This window comes from Alternaria dauci, chromosome 8 (genome assembly GCF_042100115.1).
Source record: "Alternaria dauci strain A2016 chromosome 8, whole genome shotgun sequence".
Lineage (NCBI taxonomy): Eukaryota > Fungi > Ascomycota > Dothideomycetes > Pleosporales > Pleosporaceae > Alternaria > Alternaria dauci.
In genome coordinates, this window is record NC_091279.1 from 561,719 (window position 1) to 578,030 (window position 16,312).

Genomic DNA, 16,312 nt, shown 5'->3' on the forward strand with positions numbered 1-16,312 from the left:
CTACACTGACGCGGGGGGGAAAAGTGGACTCCTTGCCACCGATTTGGATCCAGGGCGGAAACGAACACTGCATTGCATGGCGTTTTGAACAGTACTGCTACATTCTTCATTCACATCACTTTAGTGCCCCCCTGCTTACACTTCAAGTGGAGCGCCTTGTGTACCTTTTTTTTTTTCATAGCACAGGAAAACGGGGTGTGTGGCGATGGCTTCGTCGGTCACGTCTTTGGCATTGTATCTGGTGTTTAGTCTTCTTTCTCTTTTTTTACTTCAAAATCACCATCTGTACTATTTTAAACATCTTCCACGAAGAAGAGCCTCAAGAGGTAGAATAGCGGCAAAAATTATGGTGCTCCATGGGTTGGTATGGGAGCACTTTTTGGGGGGGGGGCTGCTTTACCGTACCTCGTTAGCTATAATCAGTTCGCAATGGGACAGAATGAGAAGACTAGTTTGTGTGAGCATCCATTCTTGTGTCGTGATTGTTCACTTGGTGCATCGGTGCTGTCCCTTGTATGTTCTGCCATGTATTGTGTCGGCATTTGTTCGATAGTTTTCTACATGTCCTCGAAGATCACGCAGTCGACTGGGCAGTGATGTGTCGCAGACATATCTAACACATTTCTACTGTCTCCCTGTCTGCCCATACCCGGCGTTTGGCTGACTACAGCGAGATTTAGTTGAGCTACGAAGTGCAAGGTTCTTCGAGCAAACTACTCCAAGAGACTGTTGCGAACCCGGCGGCTTAGTAGCAAAGGCGGAGTCTTGGGGTCCTGGAAGATGGGTTGACCTTTAAGGTATCATGTTAGATGTCTGTATCCCGGTTGTTTGACTGATGGCTTACATGAAAGTGGTCTCAGGGATTTTATATCGATAGTCGTACGCATCGTTCGGGCCTGGAAGTGAGAAGTCGTGCCTGACAATGCATATATCACAATCCTGTTATCTTGCGTTACGATCCGACGTGCCATCCAGGAGGTAGTCCGGCGATTAGAGGGGAAGTTGTAGTGGTGTCAGGATATGGACCGGAGCTGATGTGGTGGCTGTGGCATGGGTCAGATCCACGAGCTGAGACAAATGAAGATAGAGGACTTGCTTTGATTCTTCAGGCAGTGTGTCGTGATTGCAGTTTGTGAAGGTGTCGTGGCCAGGGGCAGACTGCATCCAGAAGTGTCCAGAGACGCTGGATATGTGACCAGAAACCCTGCACCTAGACTGAGTATTAGTACCTGCATACTAATTATACTTTGATGAAGGGTATCCAGGTACATCTAAAGTCCAAAGTCTAGAGACCGCGAGAGTAGAGGCGCATTTCGGTGGACTCTTCCCTTTCTAAACTTGGTCTTTCCACTTGTCTTTGCTGGTAAGTCCAGTGGCCCTGCTTTTACGGGAGTCCTTTTCAATAACAGTGCCGTCTTATGAATCTGGACCACATCTCTTCTTTATGTTTAGCGCAGCTCTTAGATTGTGGTCGGCCTTGCATGTTCCATCTCAGGTAGCCAGGTCAAGATCCTCTTTGTTGGTGCTGGGTCTGATTCTCGCTGCATGCAATTTCAACGAACAAAAAGACTGTATACTTACAGTGGATCCGTTACTTCTTCCATCTTCTGTCCTTTCAATATTTCCAGAATGACGGCTGCCTCCTTGATGACGAAGTGATCGGCAATGTGTCGTAGCTGCTTGATACTCCATTCAACTGCAGCTTGTGGACAACTTTTCGACCAAGCGACGACGTATAGACTAAAGATCATTATATAGACATCCATAATGTGCGGCATACTGTGTATGTGTTGCTTGCCTACGCTCTCACTAGGCAGCTTGTCTTTTGCAACCAATTCGCAGTCTGTCATTTGTGGGACTGATGCGACGATTTCTTGGACCAAGTTCAAGAGGGCGGTCCTCGAGCGTTCAGACTGGTCGTCCATTTTGGGATCGGAGCTTACGGCGCAGGACGCGATGATCTCCTCACAGAGAAGCATGCGTGCTATTCGAAGGACATTCCACATCTGTGTAACCATGCGATCCGGGTAGATGTCGTAAACAAGTGGGAACCCGTCCGGTACCAGCCTTGTTCCGTCAGACGCACTTAAGTCTCTGCGCTCATATTTCCAAACCGGGCTTGCCTCGAGCGCAATGAGCTCGAGCTCTCGATCAAGATATGCGCTTTTGTCTATTCTTTCTTCCGTCGTCATGCATCCTCTTCGCATCTCCGCAGCTAAGTCGGTGACTTGGAGCATCAGCCCACTCAGTTTCCACTTTGGGAAGTCGGTATTCACAAAGTGCGCTGCATGTAATCGTATCTCTCGTATGACATCGTCCACTGCTCGGCCGGTGCTCAGTGATGATACAGTCGCATTCAAGGAGAGACCCATCAATGCTCTCATTTCCGAGCCTTCCTTGAATGACTCTACGCCCCGTAGTTTTACCAATGCGAGGGCGCCTTCGATGTGGGCGTGCCGCGATGTATTAATCTCCGAAGCTGACTTTGTAATCTTCTCGAAGAGATCCAGCAACAGTGCACCTTCAAACGTCGAGGTAGCTCTTGCTGTTACAGGGTCTTGCAGCGCCATGTTGATTTTCCGCAGTGCCTCACAGTATTTCTTGCGTCCAAGATCTTTCGCTGTCTGCGATGAAACTTGGTGAGAAAGAAAAGCAAGACTGACTGCTTCGATGCTAAGGAGGACATGCTTGGGCGCATGAGCAGAGTCTAGGTATTTGTGTAAAAAGTCCCATGTCCGACTGAAATCAGACACATAGTGTGTAAAGAACATATCTCGACCCATGATGAGGAGATCCTGGGGTAGATGACAAACTTTAAGCTTGAGCTTGATTCCTGATTCACCGGCACCTGGTCGCTTTCTACAGGGCTTCACATCTGCCAGGACTTTTGTCCGTACAAATTCGGTTTGGTCGCTAATCCGAATGTTGGTTGTATCACGATAGCCGGTACATGTTGCTCCTGCTCTAGCACAAGAGCTGCAAGTAGGCCGTTGCTGATCACACTAGAACAGTTAGTATCGCATCTATACGGCGAATCCGAACATACCCGTAGTCTGCGCCCCCTGCACCTTTCGCAAGCCTTGGATGGTTTGCCCCGATACACCATTGTATTATTTCCAGCGCAGGTTACTCTGACAGGCTTTGGTACTACCTGTCATCAAATAATACAAATACAGCGACGCCGAAAGGTTTTCCTATTGGGGAATTTGAGTGTTTCAGGGAGATGAGAATGGTTGCTTGCTGAGTAGGACTGCAGCGTATAGATGATCGAAGCGTGCCCTTCGTGCTAGTCCCAAGGAGGAATGCATTTCGTGCTGCGTTGGTTAGCGTAGAGTAAGTAAGAGAGATCACTGTCAGCCAGTCGCGTAGTGAGTAGATAGAAAATATCGGGGTTCGGTCTAGCGTCTGACAGTCTAGACTCACTGACAAACAGCGCAACTGCATAATCTGGCAATCTTGCATCCAGTAGAGATGCGCATATGGACTTTGTGGGTTACACGACCAGACTTCGCATATCGCAGCTGTCGGTGCCTTTAGCGATATGCATTGAATGCATGAGAGGGGAGTGAAGATGACTGGAAAAGCATTATGCTACCCACCAATAAGACTCTTGTCGCGACTTCCGTCTTCAGAAAGCGCTCATGACGTACCTACAAAATGCGTCGCGAGCAGTCACAAAGACCATCTGGGTCGAATGCAATGGTAAAGCGAAATTGAAACATGCATTCATTGCACGAAATTGGTCTAGGTTTGAATCAACAAGAAGCCTAATCGCTATCATCATATTTGCCTCCAACATCACCCAGGAGTATATCGTCGGGCGCCGGGCCCCTGTGGTTCCTCACCCATTCTGTCTCCACGCGGAAGAATATCCATATCCATCTTCGCAACACCTCGAGAACCTCCATCGTAAAGATGCCTCCTTCTAGGTCGTTGAAATGATCTAGATGCACGCTGAGTTTCAAACTCCATGTGCACCTTAGCATCGCATCCACGGCGATGGCTGCATAGTAGAACTCCTTGGCATGGAACCAGCGATGCCGTCTTAAGCCCCATGGATATTCGGGACTCTCCCGAGCACGGGCATTGGAGAACAGAGTAAGGTCCCAATCTTTGGCCACGTCCCAGTAGAACGAGTAGCCGGAATTTATCACGACTGCAACCAGCCACATACGGAACAGGGTCGCTTCCGAGACGCCAAAGCGTGAAGGATCGGGCGAGCGTTGCAGAGCGCTCAGAATGACAACGGGGAACGCAGTCGAGTACTTTAGTGCGTTGGCAAGATGCTGGCCACCCCATCCCGTCGCCGGACTAATCTGACCAGTCTGCTTGTTCGCTTTCTGAACGCGATAGTACTCGGTGATACATTGCCGGAGGCGGATCATCGAGGGTATAGAGATGATGAAGGGAACCCAGAAAGCTCCACCGCAATTCCTGTTTGGAGGCCCCGTCGAACTGTGCGAAGACGAGAAGAACATGCATAGCGAGACGAAAAGGTCTCCTAGCACTTTTGCATAACTCGTCAACGCATCAGCGAGCAATATGTCCCCAAACTTTCCATCATGCGCTTCTGCGATGCCGCCAATAGAAATGCGCTTCAGTGTCGCCAGTGTACGAGACCGCCCATTGCGACTAACAAATGGCAGCGGTACTACAAAACCAATGACCAGTACTAGGAGGTATAGATTTGGCAGGATTTCCCAGCCTGCAATGTCTTTGGGGCTGCCATGTGTGAGGGTCCAGAAGAGCAACAGCGAGAGGGCGAGCGGGATGGAGAGGAAAGTCGCGATACGGTAGCAAGAGAGGTGGTGCGGTATGTGGCGGGGTGAGGTACGGCCCGGGTAGCGGATCAGACTTGGGACGTCTATCTTTATGAGGGTGAGGTAGTGGAGGTTGAGGCCCCATGCCCATATGCCTATGCATACATTTGTTAGCCCGCGAAAGCAATTACTAGTAGAGGGGAGATTTGCGTACCGAGGACAATGATAAGCGCGACGCGATACGGCAGAGGAAGTACGCGGCTGAAGCCATCGATTTTTGGCTCGACGGCAGGATCACCGTCCATTTCTCGAATGCGCGGCAGGTTCCGCAACGGTCGCTGTGTCCCAGCCTGTTCTTTGCCGTATAATCATGAAGCTCTCGATACAAGCCACGCCCCCAATCGATCCCTCTCTTCCCAAGTAGCCTGGGTCGTGTTGGCGCAGGGGGTAAACAGATGTCGCGGTGGTAGCGTGTCCACTTCCCCGAGTCGACGGCGCCAACCAGACTAGCAGCAATTTCACAAGCCACACGTCGAAGAGCGGCCGTTGCGTTACGTCAGCCTTGGCTTCAGCCTCACGCGAGCTAGCTGCATCGTGCCTGGGTGGGTGGGTAATTGGTTTGTGCGATGACCGCGGGGGCTTTGCCTAAAGCACAAGGCCATGACGCGATCATCGCGACGACAAAGTGACGCCTCTCTGATAGCTCTCCGCCGCGCGCCATTGGGTACCCGACGTGCAGAGGGAAAACAACGCCCAGATCTCTAGACTCATTGCACTACTTGCTTCTTCCCCATAGGCCAGGTTCCCTTGACAGTCCCTACTTGTTGCGTCACTCCGCTTCGCACAAACATAAACCACTTCCACACCTTCACCTCGCCTCCCGCCTTCAATCTCGTCTTTCCACAGCCCCAATCGACGAAGAAAGACACGGCGCAATCATGTCGCCTCTCTCCGTTCCCAAGATATTCATGGCTGGCGGTGCCGTCGGCTTCGGCTACTACCTCTTCATGCGCCAATACTGGTTCCCCAACCCATACAAGACACAGGGCGTCCAGAACATTGAGGACCGCTTCTCAGCTGGTGGCGGCCACCCTACACACACACCTGCTGGAGGTACCCAGCGCGGTACGGGTACAATGAGCTCCCCCAGACTTGAAAACCTGGAAGTACATAGAACAGAGTTTACTAACGTTCATCTGTAGGCTCTGCGACTGCGAATGAGGGAAGGCACGACGGACCAAGCAAGGGACCCGACTCAGAGTACTTCAAGAAGAACATTAGCGACCAACAGAGCGAGGTACGTGGAATTACTGGTTTGGAGATTCGCATTTGTGCTGACACATGATAGCCTGTCTGGCCGGACAAATTCTACGAGACACAATACAAGAACCCCAAGGGTAAATGAGCGTCTCCAGTCGATCGAGCGAACACACAAAAGCATGGCAATGTATAGCCAAGGGGCAGCGGGCATTTGATGCATACCATCATTGGCGTTTGGCAGAGGAGCGATGCACGATTGCATTCTGTAAATTTTAAAATCCTTATTGCTGCCAGTTGGGCGCTAGAGGTATCTAACAATAATCGAGACATTATACTATCAGACACCCAAGACCTATCTGATGGCGTCCAATCCCATTCACCTTCCAGTGCTAATTACTGTTTGGCAATCGCACAACACCACACGGCAATACGACGACCCGAGACGTCCCAACAAATGCGCATTGTAATGCAAGGGTTAACCATGAATATTATCTAGATAAGCGAGAAAACCGCAAAAACGCCAATATCTATACCTGTACAATCACCGATTCTACATCTTTGCGTTTCCCGTACTCCTCGCCGCCGTATTCCTACTAACATCGACCACGAGTGCCACATGATGGCTCAAAGCCACCAGATCGCCTGCATCATCATGTACAAACACTTCCAAGTCCATCCTGCCATTCACCACCTTCTTCATCTCAACTCTGACCTGCAGCCATTTGACTCCTTCCGGTGGCAGCGATTTCTTAACGTCCAGGTTCAGCAGCAGCGTCGGGTACCAAAAAGGTCCCTCGTCCTTCTTTCTGTACCACTCAACCATCAGCGGAAATATGTCTGCGGCGAATGCGATCGATGAATTGGTAAAGTTTTTCCCATCGGAGAAGCACATCCATTGATCGGAAAGATACGATGGCTTTCTGTCTCCTCGGCGAAAGTAGAAATCAGCTCTTTTCGTCGCCTTTCTGAAGCCGGAGTTTGGCAATTCTGCTTTGTACCAATTCGGGTCTTGGTCATTCTCTAGCTTCGAAAAGTCTACCGATGCAATGGGTGGCGAGATCCGGTATCCGGTATCGTGAGTAAAGCCCGTTTCCGTGTCCAGGTTGGAGTTTGTAACGTACGCGACGACTTCTGTCCGCCCGTCTTGCTCCATGGTCACATGCACAGTAGATGTTTGTCGGCCGAGCTTCACATCTTCGACTTTGTATGTGGCAGGTCCGGTTTGCGTCCGTCGCAGGAACTCGACATGGAGGGTTATCGTGTGTGGCTGGTTCTGTTCTGCCAAAGTTGTGTTGAAATGTGTCTTGACTACTTCCAGTATGCTGTGAAAACGATTCTGGTCAGTGTAACCCCTGATGCAGAGTGCGCTGATGCCTACCATCCAGTGACATAACCACCGTTGGGAACTGTTGCCGTTAGCCTGTGTGTACGACGTTATGTATGCTGCCGCCAGGTCTGACATACCGGTTCCAATGCACCAATCATCTTGTAAGTTGCACGAGTACGTGTTGGAAGAGAGTTTCTCCACTGCGGTAGCTTGTTCCCAGCCCGTCATCTTCAGCAGGCGAACGTTGCAGGACCAAGAAGTAAATGGAGAACGCCAAAAGGTCTATATGGCCAAACGGTTAGAGGTCGCGAGTGTCGCGAATGTCGCAATACCAGGGACCTCGGTAGGCCATCTGCAGCTATCGCGCCGCTAATGCCGCAAACGGAAAGAACCTCGGTCACGCTTCCCCAAGATGTGTGGAGTTACCCCGGCCGCCTAATCGTCACCAGCCGCTCCAATGCGCGGCGTCTGCCCTCGGCAATCCGCTGCCAGCAAGAGCGCGCCTGACTATGTCCGTCTTCTTGTTCTGGCATCCTTCTGCTTCCAATCCACTCTTCCATAGGATCTCTTGGCTGGATATTAACACAGATCACCACGTCTATCATCAACCACCAAGATGCCTTCAGAGAGCCTGTACCCTAGCTTACCAATTCCAGATGTAGATCTGGTAAGCTTTATACCCGGAGATAAGCTCATAGACTGAATTCGCGCTGACGTTTATTTCTAATCCTAGTGGGCGTTTCTCTTCGAAAGAAAGGACAAACCATACGCCGACGACAAAGGTATGTTCACATGTGATGCCGGGATGAGTAATCGCTAATGGGTAACAGTGATCTACTTTGACCCGTACACCAAGCGTTCTTACACCTACGCTCAAGTTCGAGATACTGCCGTCACCTTTGGCAAAGGGCTAAAGGCACTCTGGGGGTGGCAAAAAGGCGATGTTCTCGCCTTGTACACACCCAACTGTATCGACACGCCTGCAATAACATGGGGTTGCCACTGGGCGGGAGGTGTTCTCTCTCCAGCGAACCCAAACTACACAGTTGACGAACTCGCGTTTCAGCTCAAGGATTCTGGAGCAAAGGCTCTAGTAACACAGCTGCCTTTCATCAAGAATGCGCAAGAGGCTGCGAAGCAAGTCGGCATCCCTCTTGATCGCGTGATCGTAATGGGCGATCAGAAAGATCCGTCTTACAAAGTGAAGCATTTCACTAGTATTGTCAACACAGCGGGGACATCGAGATGGCGGAGAACAAAGGCGACCAACCCGTCAGAAGACCTGGCGTTTTTGGTATACTCGAGTGGAACTACAGGTCATCCCAAGGGTGTCATGCTGACCCACCGCAACATTGTCTCCAACACAATGATGATCAAAGCTGCGGAGGCTGGTAAACTGCAGCCAACGGGCGGCCCAACTGGCGAAGGTGATAAACTTCTGGCATTCCTGCCATTCTTCCACATTTACGGCAAGTTTCGTCCATACTCACGACTAGATCATCATAGCTAACTGTCAGTAGGCTTGACCTGTCTGATCCACCAGAGCTTGTACACTGGTCTCCACCTCGTTGTGATGCCAAAGTTCGATCTCGAAGACTTCTGCAAGTTCATCCAGGAGCTCAAGATCACATTTGCCTATGTGGTACCACCAATTGTTCTACTCCTCAGCAAGCATCCTTTAGTTTCGAACTACGACCTGAGCTCGATTCGCATGATGAACTCTGGCGCTGCGCCTTTGACGAGAGAGCTTGTGGAGGCAGTCTACAGCAGATTGAAGATTCCTGTGAAACAGGGATACGGTCTTTCAGAGACTAGCCCGACAACACATACCCAGCCTTGGGAAGACTGGGACAAGACTATCGGATCGGTAGGCACGCTTCTGCCCTACCAGACCGCAAAGTACATGTCTCCAGACGAGAAGGAGATGGCTGTCGGCGAGGTTGGCGAACTCTGGATCAAGGGTCCGAACGTCTTCAAGGGCTACCTCAACAACCCTGAGGGGACTGCGCATGCAAAGACAGCAGATGGTTACTTCAAGACAGGTGATGTCGGGTACCAAGACAAGGATGGCAACTTCTACATTACCGACCGTGTGAAGGAACTCATCAAGTATAAAGGATTCCAGGTGCCACCTGCGGAATTGGAGGGCATTCTTGTCTCCCACCCAAAGATCAATGACGTAGCTGTGATCGGGGTCTACTCGAAAGACGATGCTTCTGAACTACCGCGCGCCTATATCGTACCCAAGGATGGGCTAGGCAAGACCGATGAAGATGCACAGGAGATCATAGACTGGCTGAGCGCAAAGGTTGCGCATCACAAGAGACTACGCGGCGGAGTGAGATGGGTTGATGAGATCCCCAAATCTGTAAGCGGCAAGATCCTCAGACGGATGCTCAAGGTGAAGGCGCAAGAAGAGGAGGACGCCAAGACCAAGGCGAAGCTGTAGGCTGCCTAGGTGCAATGTATATCAGAAATAACCAGAGTCTCACCAGTTGGTCCCTTGCCTCTTGTTCTGACTCCTGGCTCTTCTCGTATCCCTTATGCTGTCTTTCCATCTCCTCTACTCAGCTGAACAGTCTGCCCAGATGAGAGAATTTCAAGTCCATGACAGGTTCCCTCACAACAACAAAAACAACCACGTTGTCTACTACACGCATGGCCACTAACAGCATGCGAAGTGAATCAGACCGTGTTTGGAAAATTGGACTAGTTCGAGGTGCAGGCCGATGATGTTGGCGGCTTCAGATGTCTCGAGGGCACGTGCCTGCTTACAGCTAGCGCCATCTTGGCAACACCGCACAGCCGAGCCAAAATTACCCTTCCAAATCTGCGACTCTGCTCTCATCGACAATCGACAACATCACGACCGTCACGATGCCGAAGGAAGTCAAGCAGAAGTCTGGCCTCATCGTTGGCCTCAACGCCGGCCACAGTACGTCACCCCGCTCGCCGCTCTCGACACGCACCGATCGCTACGATTAAGAAACTTCTTGGATAGAGGCTAACACAGTCTACAGAGGTCACCCCCAGGACCCCCGCTCCCAGGATCTCGAGGAGGAAGGGTTTCCTCTCCAAGCGCACTGCGTTTGTCCGTGAGATCACCAAGGAAGTTGCTGGGTACGTTGCCGCTCGAACTTTCGCAGGAACTGCGCAACAATCATGCAACAGCGTGCTGACTTGACGTGTCTACAGTCTTGCCCCATACGAGAAGCGCATCATCGAATTGCTCCGCAACTCCAAGGACAAGCGTGCTCGCCGTCTAGCGAAGAAGAGGGTACGTCTCTCTCACCAGCACAACAACACGATCGATCTCCAACACGCTCTACCACCTCCCACACACGAACATTCACTAACAACTTACAGCTCGGTACCTTTGGCCGCTCAAAGAGAAAGGTCGACGAGATGACCAAGGTCATCGCCGAGTCGAGGCGCGCTGGTCACTAAACGGTTTCACGATTTGCGGTGGATGAAGCAACACGGCGAACGAGCGACCGACTTCCTTTCCGATTTTATCCTGGGTGTTCGGTCTCTTTTCACAACGGGCGGCTCGATACGATCTCGGAACGTCACAACATACCACAAAAGTATGACACGATTCATCGGAGTATGGCAATGGACAATGGTGGTTCTTAAACGTACCTAGCATGTGTCACTCAAAATCATGAAATGTGACGATTGGTTCACGCCAAACCAACCTGTCCCGGTGCACCTATGCATGCGTGTGTGCGCGTGAGGTGTGATGCGTCAATGATGCCGACTTAGCATGGATGTCAAATTCCTACTCTATTGCCCTTATCAATGGCAGAGTAAGGGCCGAGAAATGCTTATATTGAAACGCGCTTTGCTTGGAGACAAGACTGCTCAGGCCTCATACTTCTTTGTGTGTGAGTGAGGCCTCGAGCAGGGGCGCGGACATCCCAACTACTTGCGTGATGTCTTCTGCTAGTATCATTGAGAACCTGCGATGCAAGACGCTGCATGAAGCCACCTTGGTGTCTCAATCAAGCGACAGTGTCAATGGACATGACAATCCCAGCTTAGGGTTGGGACTGAACGTAATGCATTAATCGTCGTGTCTTGCAAATCCGGTAAACACTCTAAGATGAGAATATGCTACCCTACTGACTCCATTCGTGACGCTGATTAATCGTCGTGGCCAATCTTCTCCAACTTGCCGATTTCACGCTTCTCGCCAGTCTCGCCAACAAAGCGAATACGATCGATGCGCGTCTTCTCGCTGTCGCCTTCGGCGTCCGCGACGAATAATACCAGTGAGTAGACGTTCTGGAACTTGACGAACCGAAGTTCTAGCTTGGCCGTCTGTGTCGCCTCGTCCCAGTCTGACGGCTTCAACTCAATCGTCTGAGTCGCTGGGATGTCCTCGGCCTCCTCAAAGCCCAGGTTGTTCGCCCGGTTCGTCCAGACGTGAATGGTTTTCGGCCGTACTGGCGCCTCGTCGTCGTCTTCGTTGCCGGACACACACGATGTGATGTGAATCGTGTGTACCTTCAAGTTGGCCATGAAGGGTACGTACAGCATAAGCTGGTTGTCCACATCACTCTCTACCCAGTCCTTCTTGCCTTCTGAGCCGGTTGACGCGCCCTTGCCCTTGTTGAGCGAGCTAGGTTGTGATGACTCGAAAAGCGTCTTGACGGTGCCGAAATCGCTGTCCGCGTTGAGAAGATCGAGGCCGCGTGGGTCGACGGAGTCGGTTACATCAGTGTACCCGCGCGGTAGGCTGGCGCCTATCCACGCACCACTTCCGCTGCTGCTCCCGCCCGCACCAGAGGCGCCACTGCCCCCCTTTCCATCGTTTTCTGCTTCTGCGGCGAGGGTCTTGATCGCTTCGGAGAGTTGCTGGGGATTTGAGCCGGCGTACTTCTTCACCTGCTGGTTGTTCTTGTAGATGATAAATGTCGGGGTGCTATATAATGTCAAATGTCGTTCAAGTCATGTCGTTTCGATAGTATGCATACTTGGTGACATTATAGCTCTGTGCAATTTGTGCTTGCTGAACTGTGCTGACTTTGGTGAAGGTGATTTGTCCGGGCCGTGTAAGCTGGCCAGCTAGTTGTTCGTATACAGGCGCGATGGCTTTGCTCGACGTGTTTTCTTCGTTGTAGACTGGCAAGTAACAGGTGTTAGCATCCGAAATCTGTCCAAGTAGATGCCGGGCCGCGCGTTACAATTGACTACTACGACGCGCGATGAGGAGAGCAGCGAGCTCAACTGTGCAGGCGACTTGATCTCGACGGTTGCAGACATGATTGTTGGGGATGTACGTGGGTTGGTGCAGTTGTTTGTGCAGGAGGCGCGACTTGGACTACCGGTAGATTTAGTGGGGGCGGGGGTGTTGGTATTCCGTCACCGACGATCGACAGGGAGGGCAAGGTACAACACCTGCAGGCACCAACACCTGAGTACGCGGCAAAACCACCTCGAAGCTTCCAGAACCACGCTGCCGGCTGACGCTGCAGTTGCGAACAGTCGACCGAGTGCCTGCTTCAATATAACCGAAGCCTACACCGACGACGCATCCGCCGAGTCTATACACGTTCCTCCGCCCTCGACATAATCAGAATCGCCATCATCGCTATCGCTTAATAACCGCGTCACTCGCCGTGAAACCCGGTGACTGAGCCATAGACCGTCGCACCTGCAAAGGATTGGTAAGCGCCCCTATTGGCGTTCACCGTCCGCGACACTGTGTGAACACGCTCCCTAATCGCCTCTATGGCAGGCCCAAACAATCTCCTACTTAGTTTCGCCGAAGCAAAGCTCCTCCACATTGCCAGCATTATTCTCTTGGTCGAGCGAAGCGAAGCAACTCGAAGGGCACATAGCTGGAACCGCTGGTACTCCCGCGCTATCTTGATAGCAAACGCTCCCGCTGCTTTCCTTCTCGCCTTCGGTCTCTACAGACTCATCCGCGCATAATGTCGCACGTCGTAGTCTTCAACTCGTACGCGAGGACTTTCAAAATCCCCACAACGCCCACCAAGTACTTGACCGAGGTCCGGGACGAGGCATGCCAGAAGTTTGGTGTCAACAAGGATCAGTTTACGCTCAAGTCAGTTGCAAGCTATTCTTCTGTTGGATTACGACTAACGAGCTGCCAGGTATAACAACAAGCCCATTTCCCTATCACAGCAAATACGACTCGCGAACCTTCCCCAAGGTGCCCGATTGGAGCTTGTCCAAGCATCGCGATCACCCACCGTCATATCCGTCGCGCTCCAGCTCCCTGCAAGCGAGCAGAACAAACGCCTTACAGGCAAGTTTGCGAGCAACACCTCGTTATGGGAGATACTGCGACACTTTGAGAGTGGCCAGGGAGCCAACTACAACTTCACACAGCGCGGTATCCCTGAGATGAGCGGCGCGTCTGGTGCTGGCAGGCTACACTACGAGCAACCTGTCATAACCGTCATGCCAGGCCACAAGGAGCAGTCCAGCTTCGTCGAGCTACAACAGACTCTCAGCCAGCTGGGTTTCGATAGCGGGTCGGCCCTGCTAAAGCTGTCATACAAGAACAGCGGAACTCCGCTGGAAGAGGCCATGGCACAAATAACACAGTACTTCAAGTCCGCTGAGCCTGCGTCTGCTGGTGCAGAAGGTGCACATGCCTCGACGACCGACCAACTAGCTTCAATACCGGATCCTGCCCAGGCAGCTCCGGAGGCGTCAGAGGTCGTAGCAGGCGAGACGGTCCGTAACGACGAGCCTGATCCAGCGCCGATGGACGTCGACTCGAAACCAGCTGCACAGCCCGTACAAGAGCCCCAAGTATCTACCGAGAACAATGCGACTGAGAAACTGGAGAACACTTCTCCAGCAGCAGCATTGGCAGCAGCAACATCAACAGCGTCGTCTGCACCTGTAGAACGTGATCAATCCGATGCACAAACCACTCAAGCCTCATCACAGCCATCCGAACAACCTCGCAACGTCCAGATCTTTTCTGCGCCGACATCGTCGACTCCACAAGCGGCACGAAATGCCTTCAACGAAAGTGACTACCTTCCCACCATCGAACACGCAAAGGCACATCAAAATGCGTTGCTAGGCAAAACACGGAATACGCGACTGCTATCCGACAAAGAGTTGGAGGAGCAGGAAAAGGAGCGACAGGCAAAGATTGACGCGGCAGCCGAGAAGGGCGGTGCACTTCGTATACGGATGCCGGACGGTGCGCTCATTCAGATGAACTTCAACAAGAACGATACTGCAGTTGGCCTGTACGACTTCGTGCGTGGGTTTTTGGAGAAAAAGAATGAACCCTTTCAACTCAAGAACACGGGTCCAACCGGTCGTCTCGTCCTCATCCCACAAGACAACAAGCGTTTAGTGCACGATCTTCGTTTTTTCAACAACGAACTCATCACTTTCCAATGGGCCGACAATGCCAGCGCTGAGGCGAGGGCGAGCCGACATACTCTTTCCCAGGAATGGCAAGCGAAGGCTCAGGCGCTCAAAGTCGAAGAGCCAGTACAGGAGGAAAAGGCTAAACCCCAAGCTTCTCAGGGTCAGACGGTCGCGGAAGGCAAGCGCAAGGCTAACATGAGTAATGAAGAAAAGGAGAGCAAGCTAAAGAATCTGCTTGGGAAGGGCTTGTTTAAGAAGAAGTAAGTCGATTCACGAACAAGCATGTGATTGAAGGCAGTCATGTATTCTCAGACGAGCATTTTCTGGGCGTTTGATATTGGCGATGGAGCGCTTTCTTCTCTCAAGTACAATGCTATGGGCATGATGGTCATTGGTAGCAAACATGAATTGTGATATATGAAAGCTGGTATAATCTTCGAGATTCTTTTCTAAGTTGTACGTGTGCACATGATCCTCCACAGCACGCCGTACATGGGATAAATCGAACATCCTACTATAGCTACAGAGAAAGATTATTCTTCCCTTGTATTACAATACTCTACCTCGTCAACTACAGAGGTAACATTCTCACCATGACCTGCCCCGTTATAATACCTCCTGGAACCTTCTTTTTGATTTGATGGATGCAGTTTTGGCAATAGTGTTCCGACAATGACATGTAGGTGGCTGCACCCATGGTACACCTCATCCCATCCATGGTACGGCTATGACCCATAGACGAAAGTGAGCGACTCAATATTACCAAACTAGCATCGCCACCATAGCCAATGACCATGTATGGTTCATAAATGTGTCCAAAACCACGATTCTCTAGGTGGCTGCATGGAGGCGGAGACTCGACCCAAATTAGCCAGGCTCGAATAAAAGTATAAAAAGCCCTCTTACCCTCCTACTCCCCCTTCTTTCCTACTACTCTGATTAACACTAGCAGGTACTATGGGATCGCGCCTATCAAAAGCCGACATGGACGATAAACCTTTACTTTATCAGCATTATCGCTACGCCTATGGGACGCTCTCACAACACGAGTGGTTACTTATTGCTGGTATGATGGGCACGACACCAGCCGTATACACAGCTTTTGCCAGCTCCTTAGTGGTCAGATCTAATCGATCATACCTACTCCAACATAACCAGCAGCTCGCCCGGCAGCTAGCCGACAAGAACGCTGCTCTCAGGGAAGAAGTGCGACAGCAGAAGTTGATTCTCCAAGACATCTCTTTGGGATTGAAGATCATCGAATACCGTCCTTGGTGGCGGTGGTTTTGACGTTGGCGCTGCCTGAATTAATCTTCCTTTGTACTGTAATAATCTACCTAGGCAACTACAGAGTTAGTGTTCGATTTTTCCCTTGTATACACAGGATCTCATTGCTGATGTGCTCTCCCACAGGCCGGGCAGTTTGCAAGACCAAGGACGTGTCGTTTTTGGGAAATAGCCTCCACCAACACTTCGCGTAGTATTTGTTTGCTTCCAAAATTCGGGATGCATCGGGCTGCTTTGGCGTGCGGAGGTAACGCGTTTCTCCTTCAACAGCGCTTCGATGACCAAAGTCGGCACGTTGCGCTGCCTGAGC

General features: G+C 51.3%; 8 protein-coding genes across 8 annotated transcripts; 4 read left to right on the forward strand and 4 right to left on the reverse strand.

The window, feature by feature from the left end:
* Positions 1 to 952: 952 nt before the first annotated feature.
* ACET3X_008123 (uncharacterized protein) lies at positions 953 to 3,106 on the reverse strand (the record flags this gene model as incomplete). The annotated part of the gene is made up of 4 exons (XM_069454261.1): positions 953 to 1,043; positions 1,097 to 1,210; positions 1,582 to 3,002; positions 3,047 to 3,106. 4 exons carry the CDS (start codon positions 3,104 to 3,106, stop codon positions 953 to 955), a joined length of 1,686 nt encoding a protein of 561 aa, XP_069303725.1.
* A 625-nt stretch (positions 3,107 to 3,731) lies between these two features.
* On the reverse strand, positions 3,732 to 5,246 carry ACET3X_008124 (uncharacterized protein). The gene is made up of 2 exons (XM_069454263.1): positions 4,975 to 5,246; positions 3,732 to 4,915 (listed from the first exon to the last, which is right to left on the reverse strand). The coding sequence occupies exons 1-2, from the start codon at positions 5,063 to 5,065 to the stop codon at positions 3,768 to 3,770; spliced, it is 1,239 nt and encodes a 412-aa protein (XP_069303726.1). The 5' UTR covers positions 5,066 to 5,246; the 3' UTR covers positions 3,732 to 3,767.
* Positions 5,247 to 5,698: 452 nt separating this feature from the next.
* Positions 5,699 to 6,165, forward strand: ACET3X_008125 (uncharacterized protein; the record flags this gene model as incomplete). Its single annotated transcript, XM_069454264.1, has 3 exons — positions 5,699 to 5,891; positions 5,963 to 6,057; positions 6,109 to 6,165. The coding sequence occupies 3 exons, from the start codon at positions 5,699 to 5,701 to the stop codon at positions 6,163 to 6,165; spliced, it is 345 nt and encodes a 114-aa protein (XP_069303727.1).
* Positions 6,166 to 6,517: 352 nt separating this feature from the next.
* ACET3X_008126 (uncharacterized protein) lies at positions 6,518 to 7,650 on the reverse strand. Its single transcript, XM_069454265.1, has 3 exons — positions 7,485 to 7,650; positions 7,399 to 7,426; positions 6,518 to 7,342 (listed from the first exon to the last, which is right to left on the reverse strand). The coding sequence occupies exons 1-3, from the start codon at positions 7,573 to 7,575 to the stop codon at positions 6,571 to 6,573; spliced, it is 891 nt and encodes a 296-aa protein (XP_069303728.1). The 5' UTR covers positions 7,576 to 7,650; the 3' UTR covers positions 6,518 to 6,570.
* Positions 7,651 to 7,963: 313 nt separating this feature from the next.
* Positions 7,964 to 9,796, forward strand: ACET3X_008127 (uncharacterized protein; the record flags this gene model as incomplete). The annotated part of the gene is made up of 4 exons (XM_069454266.1): positions 7,964 to 8,014; positions 8,081 to 8,129; positions 8,178 to 8,816; positions 8,868 to 9,796. The coding sequence occupies 4 exons, from the start codon at positions 7,964 to 7,966 to the stop codon at positions 9,794 to 9,796; spliced, it is 1,668 nt and encodes a 555-aa protein (XP_069303729.1).
* Positions 9,797 to 10,224: 428 nt separating this feature from the next.
* ACET3X_008128 (60S ribosomal protein eL36) lies at positions 10,225 to 10,794 on the forward strand (the record flags this gene model as incomplete). Its single annotated transcript, XM_069454267.1, has 4 exons — positions 10,225 to 10,282; positions 10,368 to 10,467; positions 10,543 to 10,624; positions 10,714 to 10,794. 4 exons carry the CDS (start codon positions 10,225 to 10,227, stop codon positions 10,792 to 10,794), a joined length of 321 nt encoding a protein of 106 aa, XP_069303730.1.
* A 624-nt stretch (positions 10,795 to 11,418) lies between these two features.
* ACET3X_008129 (uncharacterized protein) lies at positions 11,419 to 12,628 on the reverse strand. Its single transcript, XM_069454268.1, has 3 exons — positions 12,537 to 12,628; positions 12,327 to 12,474; positions 11,419 to 12,274 (listed from the first exon to the last, which is right to left on the reverse strand). Exons 1-3 carry the CDS (start codon positions 12,613 to 12,615, stop codon positions 11,494 to 11,496), a joined length of 1,008 nt encoding a protein of 335 aa, XP_069303731.1. The 5' UTR covers positions 12,616 to 12,628; the 3' UTR covers positions 11,419 to 11,493.
* A 658-nt stretch (positions 12,629 to 13,286) lies between these two features.
* On the forward strand, positions 13,287 to 14,979 carry ACET3X_008130 (uncharacterized protein; the record flags this gene model as incomplete). Its single annotated transcript, XM_069454269.1, has 2 exons — positions 13,287 to 13,420; positions 13,470 to 14,979. The coding sequence occupies 2 exons, from the start codon at positions 13,287 to 13,289 to the stop codon at positions 14,977 to 14,979; spliced, it is 1,644 nt and encodes a 547-aa protein (XP_069303732.1).
* Positions 14,980 to 16,312: the final 1,333 nt, after the last annotated feature.

Coding starts and splice junctions, on each gene's coding strand:
- ACET3X_008129 (XM_069454268.1), bottom strand. CDS start 12,615: ATGTCTGCAACCGTCGAGATCAAGTCGCCTGCACAGTTGAGCTCGCTG. Junction 12,475..12,536: donor GCGCGTCGTAGTAGTCAATT/GTAACGCGCGGC, acceptor GTTACTTGCCAG/TCTACAACGAAGAAAACACG. Junction 12,275..12,326: donor CAGAGCTATAATGTCACCAA/GTATGCATACTA, acceptor GACATTATATAG/CACCCCGACATTTATCATCT.
- ACET3X_008124 (XM_069454263.1), bottom strand. CDS start 5,065: ATGGACGGTGATCCTGCCGTCGAGCCAAAAATCGATGGCTTCAGCCGC. Junction 4,916..4,974: donor CGCGCTTATCATTGTCCTCG/GTACGCAAATCT, acceptor ATGTATGCATAG/GCATATGGGCATGGGGCCTC.
- ACET3X_008126 (XM_069454265.1), bottom strand. CDS start 7,575: ATGACGGGCTGGGAACAAGCTACCGCAGTGGAGAAACTCTCTTCCAAC. Junction 7,427..7,484: donor TGATTGGTGCATTGGAACCG/GTATGTCAGACC, acceptor TAACGGCAACAG/TTCCCAACGGTGGTTATGTC. Junction 7,343..7,398: donor GGTGGTTATGTCACTGGATG/GTAGGCATCAGC, acceptor TCGTTTTCACAG/CATACTGGAAGTAGTCAAGA.